At 37.2% G+C, this 25,640-nt stretch overlaps 1 protein-coding gene across 2 annotated transcripts; it reads right to left on the bottom strand.

The window, feature by feature from the left end:
- Positions 1 to 1,878: 1,878 nt before the first annotated feature.
- On the bottom strand, positions 1,879 to 24,699 carry zgc:162989 (uncharacterized protein LOC100037351 homolog). Of its 2 annotated transcripts, XM_017703222.2 has the most exons (4): positions 24,235 to 24,690; positions 5,812 to 5,892; positions 3,529 to 3,561; positions 1,879 to 2,275 (listed from the first exon to the last, which is right to left on the bottom strand). In XM_017703222.2, the coding sequence occupies exons 1-4, from the start codon at positions 24,406 to 24,408 to the stop codon at positions 2,207 to 2,209; spliced, it is 357 nt and encodes a 118-aa protein (XP_017558711.1). In that variant the 5' UTR covers positions 24,409 to 24,690; the 3' UTR covers positions 1,879 to 2,206. The 2 variants fall into 2 exon arrangements, with proteins under 2 accessions (XP_017558711.1, XP_037397699.1); XM_037541802.1 differs by lacking the exons at positions 1,879 to 2,275; positions 3,529 to 3,561 and adding an exon at positions 5,451 to 5,583 and having other exon boundaries at positions 24,235 to 24,699.
- Positions 24,700 to 25,640: the final 941 nt, after the last annotated feature.

Here is a 25,640-nt window from a genome sequence, read left to right as displayed (position 1 = left end):
ATTTTTCTTCCATATCGTGATGTGTTTTTGAATGAAACATGAACATGATATTAGGGTCTAGCTGAGCATTTTTGCTTGATGATATATTACTGCTTGATGATATAAGTAAAATCATGGGAAAATGAAAATGTTGTCTTTTAAATGAAAAGAGCTTAAAGGGGTATTCCATTATTTTGTCAGATGTTCTCCAGAAATTAATAACAAATATCATGTAAACAAAGTCGCTCAGAGTGGTTTGCTATGCTCTGCTTACTGAGTCAGTGTTCACAGTGGTGGTGATAGGAACTAGACATCCAAAGAGTTTAATCCCTCAGAAAGCTCCCTCATAGAAAGCTACTACATGAATGGTGTCAAAGACATTGGCCATCATTCACCATTATCTTCCTAAATTTTTTCTTATTTAAGATCATATCCTGAATAATTCATTTGTGAATGTCAGAATCTTCATGAAAACTACACAAGTGGGTTTTAAGAAGAAATTTCTTAAATTTACAGGAATTCCCATTTAAGGAAACCAGGCACAAGTAACAAGGTGACAAGGGTCTGTTGATTTTAAGTTGCTGTCCACACAGACATTTGAAAATGTAGTTCTGCACGAAAATGGGAGTTTTAGTTTCTGAAAGGTTTTTAAAAGTGCTGCCAGGGTGGAGATTTTTGAGTGTGCCTTTTTTAAAATGGTGACATCACACTGTTAACTGGCGTGAACCCTGTCTGAAATATGGCTGATGACTGTGTTGTCTCAGTGTGCTATGTAATTTGGCGGTGGATAGCATGTTTCTAATTGAATTTGGCTTTACTGTTTCTTACCATTGTGTGGAGGTGTCAGTCCTGCACTAGTTCTTTTAGTTCTTTCACTAGTTCATTTATATTGCAAATATGAAAAATACCACAATGATTCTAAAGATATATGACCTTTTGGGAAAAAATCGAATGTAGTGTGAGAAAAACCTCTGTTTGCATGGACATTTCAAGGATTTCAAAATGCTTTATTCTCTGGCAGGAATCGGTCCTTAAATCATATGTGAAATATTGAATTATGGAGGTCTGACTGTCGATGAAAGCTTGTTGTGTAACAAGGCACTAACACTGTTATTTTTTTGTGCAGTATCACAGTATTATGACATCCATTTTTATGAGGTAATATCACCCTTTACTGGAAGGACATGCTTGTGTGAGCATTTTGAGTCTTTTTTTTTTCATTCATATGTGGACGGAGAGTTTTTCACTATTGAAGTGGACAAAGTTTAAAAAAACTGTTAAAAAATATTAGGGCACATGTGAAGAAGGCCTAAGATATAAAGCAGGCTATCATATCAAACCTTGTATACACATACGGGGTCATAAGGGTCATTTTATGGAATAAGGAAAAACCATGACATATTTACCCAATGAATGGGCCTTCTGGCATTTCCAGATGATGTAAAAAATAAAAATGTAAAAAATGGTTTTACAAGGTTTTGATAGGCTAAAAGGTAACATATATATTGAAGAGCATACTTAGATACACAATATCACTTTCATCTAATCCTAGTTCATTTTTTGAAGAGAACAACTCTTAAGAAACCATAAGTTTTGCTCCATTTCCAAACTTAGCATATCCCATATTAAGCCCAGAGGCAGAGCATATGCCATCTGTGAAGCAGGGCAAAACTGCCAAGAGCGAAAATAAGGATTAAATTGGCTCAGAAAGAACAGGCCTCATTTGTTCTATGTCACAGAAACTATACTGCTGTGCAAAGAGTCTCATATTTTCTCTGATATCTCAGGTTTGAAGGCTTCTGTTCGTTCTGCCACAGCAAACAGTGAAGTTTAGCAGTTAATGAGCAAACCGAAGAAAAAGAAAGGATTACACAACACAGTTAAACATCGACAATTGACTAGACTTGAAAAGTTATTCTTTATGATCACATTCAATGCTTTCCAGAACAAAATATATAAATAGTCAACCAAAAATGTACAAGTCACAAAAAATGAGTAATAGACAATACAATTTTATCTATAATGCAACCCTATGTCTGCTGGAAGAAGTTGTCAGAACTGTACATAAATAGTAATACTCAAAAACAACATTTATGGACAGCTCCCTTATTGACCCATTTGTACAGGGGAATTCTACATAATTTGATGGATGTTGATCGCTAAAGGTAAATATGGGTGTGGGGTTGGGGTAGGAGTTATTCACATTAGCTTGGACTTTCACCTAGGACTATTTCTTGAGGGGTCCTGACATCTTGCGAAGGCCCTTCATCCGATAAAGCAACCCGTTGATAAAGTCCTGAGAAGATGGAGATACAGAGTTTAAAGTGTTTAGAAAATATTATTGATGTCTGAAGTTTTTTGATGTAATCAACAAGCCACTTGATCTGGACGTTATTTTTATAATTACTGAAGAGACCCCTAAATGATACTGTACTGAACATTTCTCTGTGTTTCTGCATTAAGTCTTTCAACTCACAGTCATCACCAGCAATTTCAAAAGTATTGTGTAGTTTAAAACTATCTCTCCCTCAAAAGTGCACATTCTAAACTTTCAATTGTGTTTGGAAGTAGAAAAGGAAATATTGTATTGTGATTTGAATTTGATTTGAATTATCTGATTTGATATGAAGTGTTTGTGCATACAGGTTTGTTTAGCAGAAAGAAAAAAAACACCTTCACATTTTTGTGAAGTTTGTGATTCTTATTTTTTGACATCAAAACAAATAGAAAAAAGTCAGAAGTTCAGACTTAAACTTCTCAATACACAACATAAATCAAATGTCTATGTAAAAACTGCATAAGGCACATGCAATTAAAATGTAATTATAGAATTATATTTGAATGTAACTATGTTCAGTTGGCTTCACAAAGCCAGCTAATAATATTTAAAAATTGACTAAACTGTTTTTTTAGTAAAAATAAAAGTTGTTTTAATTGTTTGGTTGCTTAAACAGTGGTTGCTGGGCTATTCCAGTGTTGCTGATAAGCAGCTATTATGGCATTGCATGTGGTTGCTATAGTGTTGGTATGGGGTTATGGTATCTGAGGCTGTTGCTAGGTATAGTATCCCCAGTGTTTGCTAGGGTTTTGTTAAGGCAGCTAAATTCTTAGGTGATTGTTAGGGTGTTGCTGAGTGGTTGATATGGTATTTTAAGTTGTTGCTAGTGCATTACTAGGGGGTAGTTAGGTGGTTGCTTGCCCATTGGTAGGGTATTTTTGGCTGCTGTGGTGATTTGGGTGGTTGCTAGGGTGTTGCTAAGCAGTTATTCAGGTTAATAAGATACCTAAGGTGCTTAGTGCTTGCTAGAGTGATTATTATTATTATTATTAAGTGGCCCTTTTCAGTCCCACAATGAGTAAATTTAACCTCTGCAATCTAACCCATCTGTGCAGGGACACTACATAAACACATTTTGATTTGTAATGCAATGTGGATAATGTTCAGAATTACAGCGAACATGTGAAAATGATATAACTTCTAATCTTTAGTTTCTTTGACATCCTATTTTACCGAATTTCTTAGATCAGAGAGAAACATTTGCACCATACCTCTTTTGGCTTTCCACACTCTTGCAAAAGCTCCTAGTGAGAAAAAAAAAAAACAAAAAAAGACTTATTTCAGCTTTAAACTTCTGTTACAGAAACTCAGCAGAGAGGTAACAGGGTGATTAGCCTGACTGTACAACACACACAGCTGGGAATCCTGCACGTACTGAGCAAGAGCCACGAATCTTTAATAACTTCATATATAATGCCTGCCTATAGACTTTTAGATGCAAATTCCACATCTAAAATCAATTCCAGGCCTTTTGTTTGCTTTACTGTTAATAAACTAATGACGCAACAACACACTGCTGGCCAACAAATAACTGCATAGCCAGCTTCCACTTATTCTGGGTTCCCTAAAATTGTAAGATTATGTAAATAAGGTCGTAATTCCTGCACAGTGCACCTTTGGAAGTACATGCTCTCAAACTAAGACTGACAGTCTGCACATTAACTTTATAGTCATCAGTGCTGGACTGAAAACAAAATGTGTAAATGCTTACAGACTGTGACAATCAGCAAATGCTACAGTTTATTACTAACATAGTGTAAGTAATGGCCCCAGTACAGATCCTTTTTTGTATGAACAAGAATATAACGTAGCAGAAATCACTGAAAAAAAGTAAAGTATCCATGATATAAAAAGCTCAGTATGCAATTTCTTATTTCTGTTCAGTAAATCCTGAGCAGAGTTGGTCTTTTCACTAGGTCTAGGGAGGTGTGGGGCCAGTTATAATGTTTTTTGCCAACTTGTCTAGCATTATTTCAAAATCAATTAAGATAGTTCGCTTTACATGGTTAGCACATAAACTTATAGCATATGAACACAAAGTACAATTTTCAAGCCATCATTTAATAACTGTCAAACCATCTACTGAACAATTGATGAATGTTAAACAGCACTGCTAATGAGGAGAGAGGTGCTAGCTATCATTATTTTTGCTAGCATGATAACAGCTCTGCCCACCACAGAACATGTTTGATTCTGAACTAAAGTACTGACACAAGTTTAGATGATTAAAAATAATGATTCATATCTGAAAGAGCAACTGTTGAAGGGACAGAAAAGTTAAACTCGTTTTTTGGTGCTTGGATTCCTTACATGCTGCCTTAGTGTTAGCTTAGCAAGCAGTCTACAGATACAAATAGTGCCACCCATCACAGAACAGGTTTGATTCTGAAAATTGGTGATCTGTTGACATAAATTTAGATGACGCAAATGTTTGAGAGAGCACAAGTAGAGCCAAAGTAAGCCCAAATCAAACCTGTTGTGTGGGGAGAGAGCTTAGCAGGCCAAACGTGCCACACCACAGCAAAGGCTTGATTGTAGCTGACTGATGCTAAATGACACCCGTCTAAAGGGTAGTGCGCCCATTTAGAGGAAAGCGCAAAGTGAAGTGACTGGTGTTGTGAGTGAAAGCTGAAATCAAACTTGTTCTGTGGTGTGTATAGAGAATGTGTGGCTTTATATGTGCAGCCCTTTGCCATGGCTAAGTTGCAATCACGCTTAGTTTTTTATGAGTTTTTTCTGGTTCTGATTTGTCCATTTTTCTATTAGCATCACTTATCAGTGAGCCCCACACCACAAATCAGTGATCCCTCTAAAAAATAAATGGTGCTGAATGTGTTTACTGTTCATGATTTTTAAATATTGACATCATTTTTATATAGCAGGCCTACCATATTACTGTCATACTGTCCAACTCTACTTCTACCTCACTCTACATCATTTGCTTGTTTCAGTCATGTTTCTTAAAATAACTTCACAGTGAGATAACTTCACTTAATAAAATGACTTAAGTAAAAATATCTAGAAACAAGTGAAATAATCTTTAATGATAATATTCGTACAGCAATTTCAAAATTCAAAATGAGCAATATTAGATATAATGACTAGATGTAAGATGACTTACATTTACAACATTTAGCAGACACTCTTTTCCAGTTGCAAATTTGATAACGTGCAGATTTGATCATTTTTTACACAGGAAGATGAAGGTAGTTTTAGGAGTCTTGCCCAAGGACTCTTGTTGGTATAGTGTAGGGTGTGTGCCAAGTCTGCAATGTGGAGGACAGAGGTGTTACCCACTATATTACACCAACCAAGATTTCACTTGCTAAGATATTTTTGGTAGACACTTGTGTCACTGACCTTTAGAACGCTCCATTCCTGTCTTTTACTTAGAACCCCAGAACCACTAAATCCTAAGTGATCATTTTAATCACTGTATAGATTTGCATGGAGCAACATAAAATTATTAGAGCAAAGAGCAAAGCAGAACTTACATGTAGTCTAGTTCTCTGCTCCTCATCTGAAAGCTCCAGAAGTTCATCAATGTCAATCTCCAACTCTGGGATCTCTTCCTCCTAGAAAGAGCATGCTTTGAGATGATGGTGACCATATTTCTTCTCTGTAAACAGTAACTCTCAAATAACTCTCGAAACGTTACTGGGGATTTGGCTTGGAAGATAAACGATGGCACCTAATTCAACCACTGTATATATTTTTGTAATAAAAGCCCACCAGACAGAAAAACTAATTACAATGGATTAATTAAAGATGGATTCATTTTAAATGAGACAATTCTGTGTCACTCTGTGGATGCATTCTTTATTTGAGAGAATGAGAAACAAGATGTGAATAGAAAATGATTCATCATTGGTCAATAAAGTAATGACAATCACCACCTTTGTGAACAATTTACTAACCCTGCATTTCTCTCATGTAATGTTGCAAACTTAAATCAGGATAGAACAGCAAGGCTTCACAACGGAAAAAGATCAAAGTAAGGGTTATGGGTGAGGTGTAAATGGTTATCCACTGAGCTGAGCTGTTTGTAGTTTCATGACCACATTGCATTACAAACTGTAATGACACGTCACTTCACTCTGACATGTTTTATTACTATCTCTATTGTCTCTTAAGGCTACTATAAAATTAGCTTGTAAAGTCATCCCTATAAGCTGATGACCTCTGTAGTACCCAGCTGAATATCATCCTCTTTGACACATATTTACAAATACACAGATTTGACACACCCAGGATGTCACATTCCGCTAAATGTTAAACATTACAGATTTTATATTGTTAAACCAAAGGGAACATTTCAAACATAATCTTTGAGGGTCCTACTGCATAGACATGCATTGTCACTGGGCTGTAAACATATAACCACTGTTTGCTCAGCCTTAGAGGGGTTACACAACACTCTTTAAAGGAATACTCCAACATCTGCCACATCATACCATACAGAAAACATGTTGACCCAAACACATGCAACACTGACCACTGACACATGTCAGAGACTTTTGTTAATTTAATTTTCAGACAAAATCACAATTAAAGAGAAAATCATTGCGATGTGAAATAGTTCAGGGTAGGGAAACTTGCTGACTTGATTTCTTTACAATGGGTGGTGTTAGAAACCAGGGCTCATGATGTCAACAACACAAATTAGATTCAAATAGATTTTATTTACCATCCAAAATAACAAGTAAACCTCCATGACTTTTCACATGTAATGTTTGTAAAATAGTCTTGAATCTCAAAAAATAAGTTTCCTTTGGGGACTGTTTAGCAGTGCCCTGCACATATATCTCAGCCAAAAATGGATTAAAGAAACTTGTTTTTGTCTATTTCATGTAGTTGTTTTCTGTGTTACTATCACCACCATTGTTACCCAATGGGAGTTAGTAAGTTTCTCTTGAATGACACATTTTACACCAAATCTCTCCACTTAATTAACTCGAATACAATAAATCTGAGGAAACTATAACTTTTAAGACACTAACATTCACACTACCATCTACCCAAACACACCTCAGCTGCCTTACAGACTTCCTTACAATGTGTATATAAAATGTCTCTTTCTGAGGAGATGAAAGATAATTCCCCCACATAACGCAGAGAAAAATCTAAAGAAAATAAATAAAAAACAGAAAAAAAGAAGTTCAAAAAGATACAGAGAAAATGGGACCCCTAACAACCGTGTATGACCTGGTAGACCACCAAAACTGTCACCATCAGATAAATAATACTTCAAGCTTTCATCTTTGAGAGAGTGGAGAAAATCAAGCTCCAATTTTATTTCAGATCCGAAAAAATCCACAGATCTTTCTGTCCATCCTTCCACTGTGAGAAGACAACTTAACACAAGTCTGAAAGGATGCGTAACAGCTGAGAAGCTGTTACTGAGAAAAGGACAAAGACAAAAAAGACACCAGAACTGGACATCTGCGATCTGGAATGAGGATTTAATGACTGATGAGTCTAAATTTTACAGGGATTACTTGGATTGTGAAATGCAGTAAATGCTACCAGCTTTTGAGACTAAACGTTGGAGGTGTGGAAAATTGTTCCTGCAGATTTCTTTGAAAAACAAAGCAAGAAAAGAATGGAAGCAGACGCACTGAATACTGAAAAACACATTATTACATTTTGCTGTTGAGGCTTTTGTGCAATTTTTCATTCAATTTATGTTTTCTGTTTCTTAATCATAGTTAGTGGCCTACAAGTTATTAATTTCACTAGAAGGATGGTCTCTGACTTTTGCACAATAGTGTATGACTGAAGTTAAAGGCCAGTAGATTAAATACCTGCCCTTAAGTCTTCTGCTTTCTGTTGTTTTAAGGCAAAGCATCAAAATTATTGTCATTTATTGTAATCAACTGTATGCTACAGATACGATTTGATTAATATTAAGGTTCATTACTTACTACTCTGTAACTACTAAGCCACAACTCTTGTTTATGCAGTTAAGAGATGAAGGAATTAAAGTGTGGTCCCACATACAGACCCTTGCATTTAAGGTGCTAAATTCAGAGTCCTTCACAATTTTTGAAGACTTATATTGAGACAGTGGAATTCAACACTGAAACTTTAGTTAGGAAAATATCTTATGCACTACATTAAAAGTACGTACATTTTTTTCTCATGTAGTAACATTGAATGACCAATGGATATAAACTATGTTTAGAACAGTAATGAGCTACTGCACATTCAAATAATCAATACAAACAGCTATGGCTGATGAAGCTCATTAAACTGACCCTGAAAGCTTGGAAAGGGAAAATGCATTAATTAGCAAGTATATCATAAAACATTCACAGAAGAAAAAGCAACAGAGATTTTCATTTGGACATTGGCAGAATAACTCCACGTGTCTTGAGTAGATTAGCCTATTATAACCACAGTGCTGCTACTTCAGAATTCACACACACGCTCCCCTGAAACTGGGTTAGGAATCAGTTCTAGCAGTTTGAGGAGCATTCATTCCCTCTTTCACTCTTTCACTCACTTGCTCAGCCTGTTACTATGCAAACTGCTGTGTCTGGTACGCTTGGACCAGCACAACACACACTAACATACCACCACCCCATTAGTGTCACTGCAGTGCTGAGAATGATCCATCACCCAATTTATACCTGCTCTGTGGTGTGGTGTGTGGACCTCCTGTGGGGGTCGTGACTATTGAAGAACAGTAAGGGGTGTAAAGGGACTCACAATGTATGCAAAGAATACAGATGAACTATAGTCTGTAATTATAGAACTACAGAGTGTACCTGCATGATAAGTGGAGCTGATAAAATGGACAGTGAGGACAGTTTAATCTTATAGGTGATTGGTGTATGTGCTACATGCTAGTAAAACAGCCTCTAATTCATTTACAGCTTTTCTAAATGTAGTGGAACCTTTGAAAGGTTAGATTTTAAAGTCTTTGTTGAGGAGACCAACAAATGATGGCTACACAAGTCCCAATCCTCAGTCAGCACCTCGAGTCAATGAACCTAAGCAGAGGAGACCATTTTCCAGCCAGTGAGTTTAATGCAACTCTCACCGTCAGACAAAACCTGACACTACAGCTTCTCCAGCCCAATGAAGAGAGACTCAATCAAAGAGAAGCTTCACCGAGCACTTCCATCCTCCAGTGTGCTCTTTAAACCAATAAACAGTCAGCGCTGGAGCTGAAGGCTTTGCCCTGTGCTCCAGTATGGTTAGAGATGCAGGTCTGACGGGAGTTAAACACATCAAGAGATCAAGGCAAATACCTGTAGAAATCCCCAATATGAATTATTTAACTGCAAAATCCCCTGTGCTCAATCAACTCTGTCATAACTTTTAACCAACCCACCAACTGTTAAAAAATGCCACTGTAATTAAATTGTTAATATAACCTTTGCTCCTTGCAAATTGAGCACTTTGAATGTCCTTAGTCATAGCTCAGTTTGAGCTGCTTTTGGAGATGCAGCTCCACACATGATGAAGCAGAAGACACACAAGAACCTTTGTGTTTTAAGTATTGTGACAAAGCCTGTTAGTTATCTTTGTTGTCACCATGCCAACATCGGTGTGGTGAAATTGTTCTTCAGATTGATGGAGAATGTGTCGAATATGGCTCTCTACAGAACCTTTTTGAAAAAGGGTTCTACTATTGTTATAATGTCAAGCTTGCAGCAAAACTCTTTTTGGTGCTATATGGAAGCATTTTCATAAACATTCAATATAAGACCATATACAACACATTCTCCATCAGTCTGAAGAATCATGTAAACATGAAATTGTTCTATATAGAACTGTTGTCTTTACTAAGGAACCTCTGAAGACCATTTTTTTAAAGTATATACATTTGTTACACTAGTATGAGTATATATGATGCTGGGATTTGTAAACAATGTGCACATTTACTGGCCACCTTTCCTTAAGTGTGAAGTTAGAGACTGTAGCGCATCTTTTTCCTATACAAAACGTGCATTAATCATCCTTTAGTCATTCATTAGTGGTCGGTTTCTAACAACAGGGCAACTTCTGGCTGGATGTTTTTGGCTGGTAAATTGTTCCCAAGAATGCTGAGAATGGACTACTTCCCAAATAATATGGTCAGCAGTGGTCCTGTGGTGGTCTATCTTTTTGTAAATGGTGTAAAGTGAGGCCTGATAAACTGCAGCAGCAGATGAAGAGCACTTGTATGGAAGACATACAGTCAAAATGCTGCCTATGTAGATGTAATGGCACATTCTATATGGTAGGTTTTTATATTCAAATATGTTAAACTGAGTTGTCTGTAGAAGATGTGTTTATTTTTTAATCTTATTTTCACTTAGAAAACCAACAAAACATAAGGGGTGTTCAAACCTTTGCATATCTGTATCAGACTGTATCTGATAAAATAGTGTTTGTAGCTACAAGATTGGTGTACCTAATAAACTGGATAGTGAAACACTAGAGTGACTGTACTTTAGACTTACCGGAGGCTTTCAAACACAAAATGCAGTCATATGCAAAAGTTTGGGTGCTCTTGGTCTTTTTTTGCTAATTGAGAGTGAGTTATGCAGCCTCCACAGAGAACACACTTCTGCACAGTCCAATACACAAGTGCTGCTTTGTACTGGTTTGTACTTTATATTGGAAAAAATAAAATATAAATGTATATTTTTTTGTTTATGTATTTATATATGTCAAATTTGGCAAGATAACATAAACTGTGCACTAAAATTAGCAGATGAATGCTATATTTAAGTATTTTCCCTCTGGATGATGTGTTATTTTCACTCATAAAATCAACAAAACATGTCATTTGCAATGTAATATCTTCACAGCAAAATCCCCAGGGTTGAATTCCAGCTGTACTTAAATGAACACCACAGGTGTGAACTGAACACTGGGGATTTCTTAATGTGTTATTCTAAACATCCAAAGAGAAAACAATCTTGACAATTTCTGAGTCTCAGAGTGTTTTGTGGATTGGTGTAATTTCACTGTAAAACTAAGCAGAGCAGTAATGATTGGCAGCACAGATCACATATGGGGTAAGAAGGTAAAATAACCATGACTTCTTGGTCATTTTATGAGCACGACTCAGTTATGTTGAAGCACAGTTTTAACAAATAGTGGTACTATTTTTTTTTAATTCATCAGTACTACACAAAATGAAATGTTGGATTTACTTGAAAAAAAAATATAACATAGTTCCACACAGGACTGGTAGCTGGTACACTGGATTAATTAACTTTTTAGATGTTCAACTGAGTAACATACTCAGTGAATTCAAGTAAATCACAGGTAGAAAAATAATACAAAGATACAAGGTTTAAGATCTACATCATGAGGTTGTTACTGTGCTACTGAGTTGTCACACAGTTATGCTGAGCAGTAAGTTATGTGGTAACTTGCACTTACAGTCAACTGTTAGACAGGTAGCCATACAGTATAAATAGTATGCACACCAAAAGACTATTAGGCCAGTGGGGATGACAACATGAAGAGGGAGAGTGAAACAAGTAAAAGAATATGCAAATAGATGATGCCAGGAGCCAATGGGAAAAATGCTGAGTTTTACTCAACATTACACTGACCAAACAAACTCTTATGAACTAAGTCTGACAACCCAGTTCATTTAATTGAAATAACACAATTGATGCAGTTTCACTGACCTACATGCAGTTGTTAAGTAATGACAGTAAGCAGTTTTAATCAGTTTTCTCATGTTGGTATTAATTAATCCTGTTGGTATTACTTAGTTATTAATTTTCATTTTTGGCTCACTGTGCTCGTTTGTTAAATTCACTAATGCACATGTTTTTGTTTACTAATCTAGTAGCATGTACTGTTTCTTGTATAAAGCTCAGTGGCTTCTTTAAATCTAGTTAAGATCAGCTTTCTTGGATAAGTCTTTTGCCTCTCAGTATTCTTTGCATTTTTGTTGGATTTTGTTCATTACCTCTTAATTTTTAAATAATTCTCATCACTTAACCTTATTTCTGTGTTATAGCATATCATCATGTTAAAATGTTGTATGAAAAGTTGTATGATTTATACAACAAAACAACAAAAAGTTGTATGATTTATGTTTTTGTTATTCTCACTGTGATAGTGATTTGTGCTCAGGTTGATCCATTCACTCTATAGACAGGCCTGTTCTTAGTGGGTGAATATTAGCACTAAACAGTTTATGAATAGAATGGCAATGTTACTTGAAGACAGATGAGATCAGAAAGGGTGACTCTTATCTAGGATTGAGTAAAATACTTTGAAAAAGTAAAGATGGCTGAATGCTAAATACTCTGTCCTAATTGTATTCAGTAAAGTTTTCCATTAGAGCACATGAAACCATTTACAATATATGTTGAAAAGGTTAATGCAAAAACTTTTCACTTTCATGTATTTCACGCTGTTTCTCATTGTTACTAGTGAGCAGTTTTGTTCATGTGGTACTTCTGTTAATATGTTTCATTAAAAATATATACATATAAATATATACAAATAAATATAAAAATGAATGCAAAATTCTCAATGTTATTTTGGCTCTCATGGCCTGCTGCAGTGCACTGCTACTCCCACAATCTGACAAGCCAATAATTCGCCATACATAATGGAACCCATGCAAGTCCAGTACAATTCCAACTCTAAATGTCCAGTCCAGTCATCCCTCAAAAGAGTTTACTAAAACACAGATTAATAACTGACTCATCACAGTGAATACTCAGGCTTTAGCAGGATCTTCAGTGTTTGTACATGCTTTATATGTATATATCATTTACTGTAAACACTCCATGTAAAATAATGAAGTATTCCACAGCCAGCATCAGCACATTGCATTCCGAATAAGATTTGCAGCAAAGCGCAATTAAATGTGACGTAAAAGCCTAACTAAATCAAGAGTAGCATACAGCCAACTCAGTTGAAATGATTTAAAATGACTTTGATGTTTGAGTTAACTTAACTTCTTTAGAAAGTCTGGATCACTGAAAAATAGAAAGTAACTGTGACTCAGTTATAAAGTTATTTAAGCTTGAACCCGTTAAGTAACTATGTTTTTGAAACAATAATTGCATTTTATTTTTTTTAAGTAAAGTCAACTAATTTAAGTTTACAATGTCATGAATGCAGTTGTATTTGCTATAGAAAGGAGCGCTGTGTCATGAGGAGGATCACACATGCGCCATCACCAAACATACCAAATTTTGCTGCCTTTTAATTAAAGGTTCCAAGAAGGTTCTTTGACAAATGGGTGCAGGAAAAATCTTTAATGCAGTGGCGTGTCCAGGGGAGGGCCTGGCCTTGGGTTTTTGAAAAGAATAGCAGCTGATGTCAAAGAAAAACACATTTATTATTTCTCTAATAAAAATGATATTAATTATTATACAGAATTGATATTGTATGTATAAATAGAACAACCAACAATGTATATTATGTAAAAAAAGTTTGGAAAGAATACCAAAACTATTAAGAGTTTTTTGTGAAAATGTATATAGAGTTGGATTTTGCTCTTTTTTTTAGATTTTTATAAGTCATTTTACAACACCAGTCTGAGCACCATAATTACTCCCATCTTAAGACTGGATTCTGTGCTTCATTGAGGGACCTCTCAAAGAATTATTTTTGTCCTTTCACATTTTTACACTACCATTCCCCAATCTTTCTTTATCCCTTAAAATTAAATAGACTGTTTTTGTCACTGTGCCTTCAAGACCGATATCTGTGAAAGAGCGCTGTTCTGATTGGTTGCTGTGCTCTATTGCACTCCATTCAAAAAGCACTGAGAGATGAAACACTCCTTAGAACTTCAGTTTGAATGGGCAGAGCCAAATTGTTAATAACATAAATCAGTGGATAGATGTAAATGAGTTGTTTCCCTTGACATCCCAGGAGCAAATACTTCAACACAGGCTGTTTCTGCAGTTTAGTTTACATATATGTCTGTATGGACTGAGTAGTAAACAGCATGTTTTGAAACTTTCACAGTGTTCCCATACTACTTGAAGCTCATTTATCTTATATTAGTTTTTTTTTTTAATGATATGAAGCCTTCAGTATGTAAGTGCTGAGACTCATCTGTAGTTTAAATGCAAACACTTCTGCCCTGATTGTTTGACACTCAAGGCTTTTGATACTCAGAAGTGCTTTTGCACTCATTTGACAGGGAGAGCAAATGAACAAGGCTAATTGCTAGCTCTGTCCAGTGCCTGAATGACAACGCATGTGAAGTCAGACGAGGCTGGCTCACTTAAGTGGCTCCATTACTGATCACATGGTCCATCCTGCATTTCCTGCCAGAGAGGCAGAGGGTGTTGTAACTGAAAAACGTCATGGTACAAAGGTTGTATGGCTGCATTCCATCAATAGGAATCTCTGATATGAAAATCGTGAGAGAAGCCCTTTGGCCATTGAGGCACCAAATACACAAGCTGAACACAAACAGTAATACTGTCTATGGCAGTGGACTTTCTCTATTTGTCTTTACAGTGTTTCATCTAACACATTCTCTAAAAGAGAAATCCTTAAGAGGCAATGAACAAGGATGAACAGGAAAGTGCTTTTGGAGTTGATTACCTTTCATACAGGCACCTTTCCTGAGCTGAAACTCACCATGGCTGGTATCATGTGTTTATTTATTTGCTTATTTTGAAGACATAGCAGTGATGTCAGTGATGCACACAGCCACTGCGGGATCCAATGAGTGGCCACATACATTAGAGATGAGCATGAATAATTAAGCGGGTGACACAGGGGGCTGACTGTAAACGCTTCCACGCGGAAGAATCGGCATACCCACAGCGTAACCTTTCAGCCAGGCCATGCAAAATTCAGCACCTTTACCAACCATGTGGACAAATGCGTGGCCACTCTTGTACTATGGCTAGCAAGCGGCGTTAAAGTAGTCATGATGGCCAAAAAAAAGCCCATCTATACAGTGTACCATAATCTTTGACATGGTTTTGTGGTTTCTGACACTGTATGACATAATGTTATCTAAAAAGGACAAGGGTACAGCCAAAGCAGCAACATCAGCTGTTAGAAGCCTCAATTTAGCGTGTACTCTTGTCTGTTTTAGATAATAGCAAGCCATGTGCATCCAGAAACTCATAAGCAAGGCGATTTGAGATTACTTCATGCAGTTTGAGGCCAGTGTGCGATGATTTAAGCATATGGTTTCCTTAATGCAAATTGTTTGGTATAAGCTTCCTTTGCTACATTAGCCTCATAGCTTCAGTGCAAAAGCAATGAAGCAACATTTAGCCATCAAACATATCTTGGCAAATAAGTTACATTTGGAGTAGAGGGGACATTGCGTACATTCAAAACATCACTTTTTAACAGTGCTTTTTGTAGAAAGAGAGATTAGCTCAGTGTCTAATTGCTATTATGAAGAGAGAGGTATGATTATAGCTTTGTGTGTAGGTGGGATTTTTCTGGGTCATTTCAGCCTACTTCACTTTTGCTATGTCTGTGTGAAGAATAGTTTGCCTTTGTTCATCCTGTGTGAAAGGATTCTCTCTGAAAGGATTAAAATGAAAGGATAATGTAAAGCACTGTATTGAGAACATGCATTAAAGTATAGGATATTAACAATATTGTATGAGGGCCTCAAAAAACCTCTCAAATTCTACCGTAACATACTCTGGCTTTAGATGTATACAGGACACTACAGCATTCTCAACTTCAGTGTTGCAGCTGCAGAGAGAAATGCCACGCAATGCTAGCTCATGTGCAGTGCTATGTAAAAGTGTTTATTAGAAATCAGTCAGGACTTTGTCAGATGCATGAAACTGAGAAAACACAGGCCAGTTTGTGCCTCCTGCTGCAGCAGCTGAGCACCAAAAGCGAGAGCACAAGTATAGGGTAAATGGCCTAAAGCATGCAATAGACCCTATAAACAACATATTCTGAGGCAAGTGAGTTTTAGGCATGAGGTTTGTCCAATGCTAAAGGGCAGGGTATAAGCTTCCTTTGCTTCTTAGCTACATTAACCTTGTAGCTGCAGTTTAAAACTAAACTTCTTGACTGGCGTGTAAATTATTATTATTATTTTTTTTTTAAAGATTCTATTTAAGGATTATGTATGCTAATGCCTGATGTTAGCATGATATCATGATATCATGGATCAGCATGTTTCTTTGACACTTTTTAGCTTGTTGCTATGAAATTGCGTATCACTTTATCTTACAGATCGGTAATAGGTAGATATTGATATGGTAGTATTATGTTAACAAGTTGTATTTACTAAAACATTACATGTTTACTAGTTTCTACTTTCTAGTTACCAGGGCAGAAAAACAGGGGCCTCTGATTGGCCATTTTTTTGGTAACAGACTTCCAATCAAATTTATTAATATGACATTTTATGATAGTGAATTTTGATTTGTTTTTTGTGAGTGTCATCTTTGATTTATCACCCTCCAGTCACTAAGCTCTCCAATCACTGCACAGCAGCAATTGTTAACTGCCATTACTTCAAACTCAGTTCATTATCAGCATGGCAGTGTTTGAATCTGAAGTTCCAGCTTCAGTTAAAAGATATAAGTTAACTTTTTCATGCCCACTATGGCAGTACAATTTACCTACAGTAATTAGGTTTGGGGGTTTTTGAGTTTGCTGTGTTGTTTTTTTCTGATTTTGTGTCATGTGTCATGTTGTCTTCTTCAGGAGCACATGTTGGCAAATTGTGTCTATCAAGTTGGCCTAATAGCATTTTCACAGTCTGAGCCAAAAACTGATTTCTGCCTATGTCACTAAATCAGATGACTACAGGTTGTTATCTCAGTTGTTTTGGCAATTGATGGTTTTACAGATTAAACTGTACCACACTGCTGGAGAAGCACCACCTGACAGACTGGACAGAATGCTGGTAGCACATATGAGCTCAAGCTGAAGTTTATCTCATGTTCAGTGCAAATTTCCAACCAGCTTTTAGTGATTTGGTTCTGGATCAAAATTGGTGAGGCTTAATCTAGCATCCTATATGCCAGCTTCTTATTCAAAATTCTGTTCCAGCTTAAATGGTGCAGTAGTTACAGGCACCAGAATTCATAACAAGCTAACTTCAGCTTCATTTAAGTTTGTGACAGGATGGTGAATGGCAGTACTGGAAATCACTGACAGTGTGTGCATTTTTTTATTAAAAACTAATTTTTTAAGTTTTTGGACACTGTGAAACTACAACCACAGAGCCCACAATCACCTGTACCCCAGAGCCCCTGAGCAGGTTAAAGCACCCCATATTATAAGTTATTAATTGTAGCTGTAACAAGTCTGTAAGAAAATGGTATAATGAAAGTAGCAAGTTGTGCATACTTAAAAATGGCATGCTATGCAATTTTATTACATGTTAGAGGAATAAATATAAACAGATTGTGTGAAGGTATACTATGGTGTGGTTTGAGGTTTCAAATTTGAACATTTGACACCATGCACCTTGACACATGTCAAGTGGCATTTATTTTAAACAGTCATTTTTTGGCTCCTGTGTTTCAGATTGTTACCATTTGAGCAGCTTGTCTTTATAACTTCTGACTTTAAGATCCCATCAGTGAACATGAACACACTGACCCAATTATAAGAAAAACAGACCCAGGCAGTCTGGTGGACTCCAGGTTTTCTCAACACAAAGAATCTACTCTCAGTCTGATGTTGTTCTTTTCTGAATGTTACGATTGGGCCCCTCCCAGTCCAGTCCATGTGCTCGTGTTGTGTTTACTTCCCAGTCCTGTCCATGTGCTTCTTTGTTTTGGTTTTCAGTCCTGCCCCCTTGTTTCATGACTATTTTCATGTATTTAAGCCCTGTGTTTGCCCCTTGTGTTTGCTGGTCTTTGTTTGATGTTTGGATGTATGTTTGCTGCATGCATGCTTGTTGGATCTGTTTGTCTTTTTTGAGGTTTTGTTATGTCTGACTCTCATGCTATTCATGTTGGATATATGAACCTGGACTGTCATGACCACGACCCTGGATTAGCTCTCAATAAAAGTCGCTTATCTTAGCATATGCGTCCACCTCCTCTCTCCCCCTCGTTATACTGAAACAAATGTTTTTAGGAAGAAACCTAAAGAACTTCATTAAAGTCTATCAATGTTTAATTTGTTCATCTGTGTGTCCAAATAATAACCAAAAATCCAGCAGCTACAAGCTAATAAAACATCACCACCATGAAGAAGAGGAGATTTAGAAACCAATGGTGTGAAAAACAATTTTCATTGAATTCAGTGTTCCTTATATGTGAGGACACCACTGGAGTATTTAAATAATATTGTTTCCTCATATATACTGACAATGTGTGAAAATAAGCTAAGTAAGTAGTTATGTATCTACTTGTTTATTCTTCTTTTCAGAAATTGGTATACCTCAGTCATTAAACTTTGCCCCCCCTCAAAATATAAATATTACAAAAATGCCATTTCAGGTCCGGTGCCAGAACTTAGTCTTGAGTGGGGCATCCAAGATCCATGGAAAGGCTTTGGCCACAAAAAAATAAAAAACTAGGTGAGAAATGTACAGTAAATCTGTCCAAAGGAGCCACACATTCAAGAAAGAATCAACAGGGGAGACACATGTACAGCAATTTACCAGATCTTATCATGTTCACCAATGTAGTTTTTTACACTGAGTGCACAAAGTTTCATTTCACTTTGTTTTTCAGCCACCTGCTGCTATAGAAGCATGTATAAAAAAACAGTGGGTTTAGTGGGGCATGATGATAGGTTGGTCATTACATGGCTTCTAGACATTGGGGTACTTTCAGAGAGATGCATGTTTAAAACTTTTTTTTTTTTGTTAGCCGCTTTCTTGCAGAGATTTCTCCAGATTCTCTGAATCTTTTGATGATATTATGGACTGTAGATGATGAAATCCCTAAATTCCTTGCAATTGTAGATTGAGAAACGTTGTTCTTAAACTGTTGGACTACTTGCTCACACAGTTGTTCACAAAGTGGTGAACCTAGCCCCATCCTTGCTTGTGAATAACTGAGCCTTTCAGGGATGCTCCCTTTATACCCAATGATGACACATGAACATTAAAAATCTTGTCTTTGTAGTGTATTCAATTGAATATAGGCTGAAAAGGATTTGCAAATGATCATATTCTGATTTTATTTATGTTTTGCACAACGTCCCAACTCCTGTACACTGGGGTTGTACTACTATGACTAGTAATAATAATAATAATAATAATAATAATAATAATAATAATAATAATGAAAACAATACTGTAGATACAAATACATCATATAACAGTCCCATCAGGTGATTGTTCAAATAGTTTAGGAACATTAACTTCAAATTAAATTAGTCAGTGTGTTGAAGAGATATTTCTTTCCAACTTTTAAAGTAATAAGGACTTCTCTAGTTCATTTGCTGTGAGCTGAAGCTCACACTCATTGCCTGGCCGCCTACAGTGGGCAGGCAGCTGCATGGCGTTGGCGCAGGCCCGCCTACATGACGCTGTCAGTCTGCAGAGAGCACACTGGTAACCAGCGGAAGTGGGAGGTGAAGAGATAGAGCTTTTAGTGTTTGCACGTCTTAGAGCAGCTTTTCTCACTTCGACTATGCTCCCTGCTTTAAAAAGCTAAACTGCACTCTAAACTGCATTTAGCATCTGCACACATGTACTTTCATTAGCCACTGAGGCTAATTTGCATAATAATCTTTTTTTGTTCTTGTTTTTTTATAGTTTGGTGTGTTAAGATGAAGAAACATGTTTGGTCCATCATCATCATCATTGTCATAATCATTATTATCTTCCTCATGCTCCCCCTGTCCTCTCTGATGGTGCATCTGTTTTACCCATCTCGCATGCCGGCTGGGGCCTTGTTGCCATGGTATCCCCAGAGACAGCTGAGCGCCTTCACACAGCCCTCATGATTCGGACTGTTTTTTTTCACCTCCTCCAAATAGCAGCGTGGGTGATGTTGTGACCCAGCCTCTAGATGTCCTAAGAGCTCAAGATCCACTTATGATGATGATGGCTTGGCCAAAAATCTAATTTGCGCAGTTTCCTCTTACTCCAAGTGTAGTCGATTAGCCAAGATATTTGATTATTTCTGTAGTTTCTCACAGGAGATATGAAGCTAATGGAGCTAGCAGGTAATGGAAGTTCATATCCTCCAGGTTAGCATTGTGTAAATCACAAACTTTCCTTCAGAGCTGTAAAGGGTCCAGATACTAAATGTTTGTGTATGTTATTTCTCTCCCCAAAGTCGACTTATACAGCTGTATGCAAAATACCCAAATTACATGTTCTTTTGATTTTCTACATGAAAGTAAGTGAACTCAACCTCTTACTTAAAACTTAAAGTTGTCGTTTTTCTGCAAACGTATTGTACATATTGAAAAACATAAACATAGAACATTAAATGATCCATAACCTTTGTACAGGCCACATTTTATATATTTTTATATTTTCCCCAGTATGTTGACTAAATAAACAGTAATTGTGAAATAGATGGTAAATAGTAAATGTGAAGTTTGGTTTCTGTGGAGGATGTGTTAATCTATTTTCACTTTTCACAAAATCAACCAAACCTTCATTTTTCCAGGGACGAACACTTTTCTAGACTATTCTAGACTGAATAAACAGATATATGTGAGGTTTCTGTGACATCATGAAAAGATTGAATTCAAAACAAGCTGTTGTTGCAGCTTAGTTTCTATATATGCACTGTACGTACTCAGAAATAAATGGCATGTTTTCATACTTGTTTACATACTATGTCAAACTCTAAGTCACTCTAAGTCACTGTATTTAAGTAGTATTTAAATAGTATTTCATATGTGGGTTATGACAATGTATGTCACATGGCTAAAACAGTACTAGCAGATAACTTCACTTTTCTGTACTTTTATTCATTTTTGCAGATAATAGTATGTCTCTTTTGCCTCTGTGATGCATAAAATATGTAGAAACACTTGTGGGGAAATGCCAGTCTGTGCTGCTCATATCTATGACTAAAGTTGTATCTACAAGATATACAAGATCACCCAGATGGCAACCCCTGCCGAGATGCAGCAATAAACCTCTCAAGTTCTTAGATGTGCTCAGACTGCAAACTCCAGCACTAGGAGATACTTAGAATATGTCTGAGCTTTTGTCACCCCAGGGGGGAAATGCTCATCTTCAGCAGAAAGAATGAGCTGTTTTAATGGCTATACAATAACTTGTATAAAGAAGCACTAGTAAGTTTGATCGTTATTAGATCCAACCCCCTTGTATTTCCACTCATTGTCCACTTTATGAGCTCCACCTGCCTTTTAGGTCCACTATATGGGTGTAAAGTTACAGCCTGTAGCCCATCTGTGATCGTGCACAATTTGTCAGCCTCCTTTTCATTGGTGAGAGATGATGACCACAGAATGCTGTTGACCAGATAGTATGGTAGAGTGGGTATCAGGAGTGGCCCAATTCCCAAATATATTCATTCAAGAGTGGCTCTGTGATCAAAAACTGGCCATTGATGAAAGACAATGGCCAACACAAAATGTGCATAGCAGAAGTTGGGCTATGGTCTCTAACTGCACACCAGCAAAGTGGATCTACAAAAAAACATTCTTGGCAAAGGTCAGACAAAACAGCCATTAAGTTCTCTACTGGAGATATTTATTAGAAGATGATATATAAGATAATCCATTTGCATAAGGAAGGAGAAAGTTAAAAGAAAAATAAAAGGAAAAAATGGAGTTTAAAAAAAATATTAAAAGATATAGAGAAAATGAGACCTGATAGACCACCAGCACTGTCATCATCAAATAGGGTTCTTTAGTAATGGCAATGGTTCTATTTAAAACCATGAGTGCTGGGTAGAATCATTTCATGCTTAAATGGTTCTTTGCATGATTAAACGGTACGGTTCTTTAGACTGATGGAGAATGTACTGAACCTTTTTGAAAATGGTTCTATATATTACTCTTGTTAAAATGTCAAGCTTGTAACAGCAGAAGAACCATAGAAAACTATATATATATATATATATATATATATATATATATATATATATATATACATACTCACTGGCCACTTTATTAGTTGGCCAAGGTTCAGTTGCTTTTTAACACAAATAGCTAATCAGCCAATCACTTGGCCTCAACTCAATGCATTTAGGCATGTAGATGTGGTCAAGACAACTTGCTGATGCACAAACCGAGCATCAGAAAGGGGGAAGAAAGGTGATTTAAATGACTTTGAACGTGGCCTGGTTGTTGTTGGCCAGACGGGCTGGTCTGAGTATTTCAGAAACTGCTGATCTACTGGGATTTTCATGCACAACCATCTCTAGGGTTTACAGAGAATGGTCTGAAAAAGAGAAATTATCCAGTGAGCGGCAGTTGTGTGGACGAAAATGCCTTGTTGATGTGAGAGGACAAAGGAGAATGGGCAGACTGGTTTGAGATGATAGAAAGGCTATACTCAAATAAACACTTACTACAACCAAGGAATGCAGAATACCATCTCTGAATGTACAACACATTGAACCTTGAAGAAGATGGGCTACAGCAGCAGAAGACTACGCCGGTTTCCACTCCTGTCAGCTGAGAACAGGAAACTGAGACTACAAATCGCACAGCCTCACCAAAATTGGACAATACAAGATTGGATTGCCTGGTCTGATGAGTCTTGATTTCAGGTGCGACATTCAGATGGTAGGGTCAGAATTTGGCGTAAACAACATGAAAGCATGGATCCATCCTGTGTTGTATCAACGGTTCAGGCTGGTGGTGGTGGTGTAATAGTGTGGGGGATATTTTCTTGGCACACTTTGGGTCCCTTTGTACCAATTGAGCATTGCTTAAATGCCGCAGCCTACCTGAGTCTTATTGCTGACCATGTCCATCTCTTTATGACCACAGTGTACCCATCTTCTGATGGCTACTTCCAGCAGGATAACGCACCATGTTACAAAGCTCATATCATCTCAAACTGGTTTCTTGAACATGACAATGAGTTCACTGTACTCCAATGGCCTCCACAGTCACCAGATTTCAATCCAATAGAGCACCTTTGGGATGTGGTAGAACGGGAAATCAGCATCATAGATGTGCAGCCGACAAATCTGCAGGGATGCTATCATGTCAATATGGACCAAAATCTCTGAGGAATGTTTCCAACACCTTGTTGAAAGCATGCCACGAAGAATTAAGGCAGTTCTGAAGGCAAAAGGGGTCCAACCTGCAATGTGTACCTAATGAAGTGTATACACATTGTTGCTGTCAGAACAAAACCTCGTATCGGTTTTTTCCTTCTCCTGTAATGTCAGCATTTCATGTCAGAGATACAAGGTTTAGATCTGACAACAGTGATATTATATATATATATATATATATATATATGCTGACACTACTGTAAGACTTCTATTTAATGGCTGTTTTAATTGACTTTTTTCACAGCACTGTAGGTGCTTTTAATAAAGTGGACAATGAGAAAACACCACAAACAGTAAAACCTGCTTATGTCCTGAGAAGGGAGGCAGCCTGATGGCAGGCATATGGAAATAAAAGTAGTTGGAGCAAGCCAGTCATGTTCTTCTGCCCAATAAAATAACCATAAAGAATAACCATAAACATAAACGAAGTGATGATCATGCCAGGCCAATTCACAACAGTAGGCTATTGGTTTCACAGAGCTTCCATGTAAACTTTGGCACCCATGTTGCAGCACAGAATTAGTCCAAACCGCTTATAATAGCCCTGTTTCTGGATTCTGAACAGCTGGTAAAGCTGGTAAAAACGGGCAGTTAATCACTTATTTGTAGGAGCTCAATAATACACTCACTTCTGTGTTTCAGTGGGTGTGCACCTGCTCACTTTATCCATTTAGATCATTTACAGAGCTGGAGAAAGCACACAGCTTCAAACCTCCTTCAAAACCCCTACAAAACAACCTGACATATTTTACTACCACAGTCTCTCTCTCTCTCTCTCTCTCTCTCTCTCTCTCTTACTCTTACCTCGCAGTCATACAGCAGGTGCAGCTGTCCATCGATCCACTCCTCAATGTCCAGTCTCCTCTGTAGGTCTTTCCGGTTGTATTTAACGGTCAGTTTGCCCAGTTTGCGATGGGGGGGCTCCTCCTCTTTGGTCTGAAACATCACCCTGGACTGGGTGCCCGGTTCCGACGCCATCCCTGCCACGGCCACACGCACACTAGCCACACACACACCGGCCGTGCACAAACCACCGAGAGAAGTCTGGGAGCCGTCACTCTCTCTTCTTCTCTCTCTCTCTCTCTCTCTCTCCCTCCCCCTCTCTCTCACTCTGCCTGAATCTCTCTCAATATCTTATTCCTTATTACTGCTTTCTCCTTCTCTTATCTCGCTCCTCCTCACACTCTTCTTCTCGCTTTCTCCCTCTCCGTCTCTATTCCTCTCTCTCTCTCGCTCACCGCCTGCTCCCTGTGGAGGGCTGTAATGAAAGACGGCTTTTTGTGTGTGTGTGTGTGTGTGTGTGTGTGTGTGTGTGTGTGTGTGTGTGTGTGTGTGCGGCTTCTTTCCCAGGGTGTTTTAGGAAGGCAAGCGAGCATAGGTCACACAGAAACTGATAAGGTAAGAAGTTTAAGATGATTGACAGAGGGCAAGATAGTTCTGGTTTTTAAAGCTATTTATCCACATTAAACACTGAGGAGCTCCTCCCTTTATGTATTTTCCAACATATTAAAGGGCTTTGATAATGTGAAAGTAAATTATTCAGTTTTTTGGAATGATCACAGTATTTTTAAATAAAAAAAACACTAATACACATTAAAGCATTTTAATAAACCTGTAAAACACCAAACAAAACAACATTCTTTCAGGGCACGTTGCCTTGAGGCAACATTGTGCAACAATGAACCAAATGAAAAACTAATCAATAACTGCTATGTTTTCACAAGTGTCTGCGTAAGTGACATTTTGTTTGCTACTAGAGGTTCAATTCACTTTTGCGCAGTGTTGCTTCTAGGCAACAAATATATTTAAGCAATTTCTCATAACCAAAGAATATTTACATTTTACTGAATGTTAAAAAAAATCAACTTATCACTCTAACAAAAGTGAATTACATTTTTTTTTTGTTGTATAATGTATAATTGTTTTTGGAGGGAATTTGTACAGTACAGAAACGTGTCATCTACAGGCTGCAAAATGTCCAAAAGAGATTTACAAATCCCCACCAAGAAACAATGTATGTACAGGCTTTTTATCTGTGTATTCAAACTCTTCCCTTCGTCATTAACCCTTATATTGTCATTTATGACAATGTGTCATAAAGTGAGGAAAATGGGTTTTTTGCCCTAATGCAACATTTTGCAGTACAGGGTTAAATAAGTATGACAATCACCAGCACTACTATTTGTATGTGGATTTGTGTCATTGTTATA

The sequence above is a fragment of the Pygocentrus nattereri genome, chromosome 10, assembly GCF_015220715.1.
Source record: "Pygocentrus nattereri isolate fPygNat1 chromosome 10, fPygNat1.pri, whole genome shotgun sequence".
NCBI lineage: Eukaryota > Metazoa > Chordata > Actinopteri > Characiformes > Serrasalmidae > Pygocentrus > Pygocentrus nattereri.
Note: the sequence above shows the minus strand (reverse complement) of the source record. Positions and strands in the feature narration are given on the sequence as shown.

Coding starts and splice junctions, on each gene's coding strand:
- zgc:162989 (XM_017703222.2), bottom strand. CDS start 24,408: ATGGCGTCGGAACCGGGCACCCAGTCCAGGGTGATGTTTCAGACCAAA. Junction 5,893..24,234: donor ACCTGCTGTATGACTGCGAG/GTAAGAGTAAGA, acceptor TGCTCTTTCTAG/GAGGAAGAGATCCCAGAGTT. Junction 3,562..5,811: donor AGCAGAGAACTAGACTACAT/GTAAGTTCTGCT, acceptor TTTTCTCACTAG/GAGCTTTTGCAAGAGTGTGG.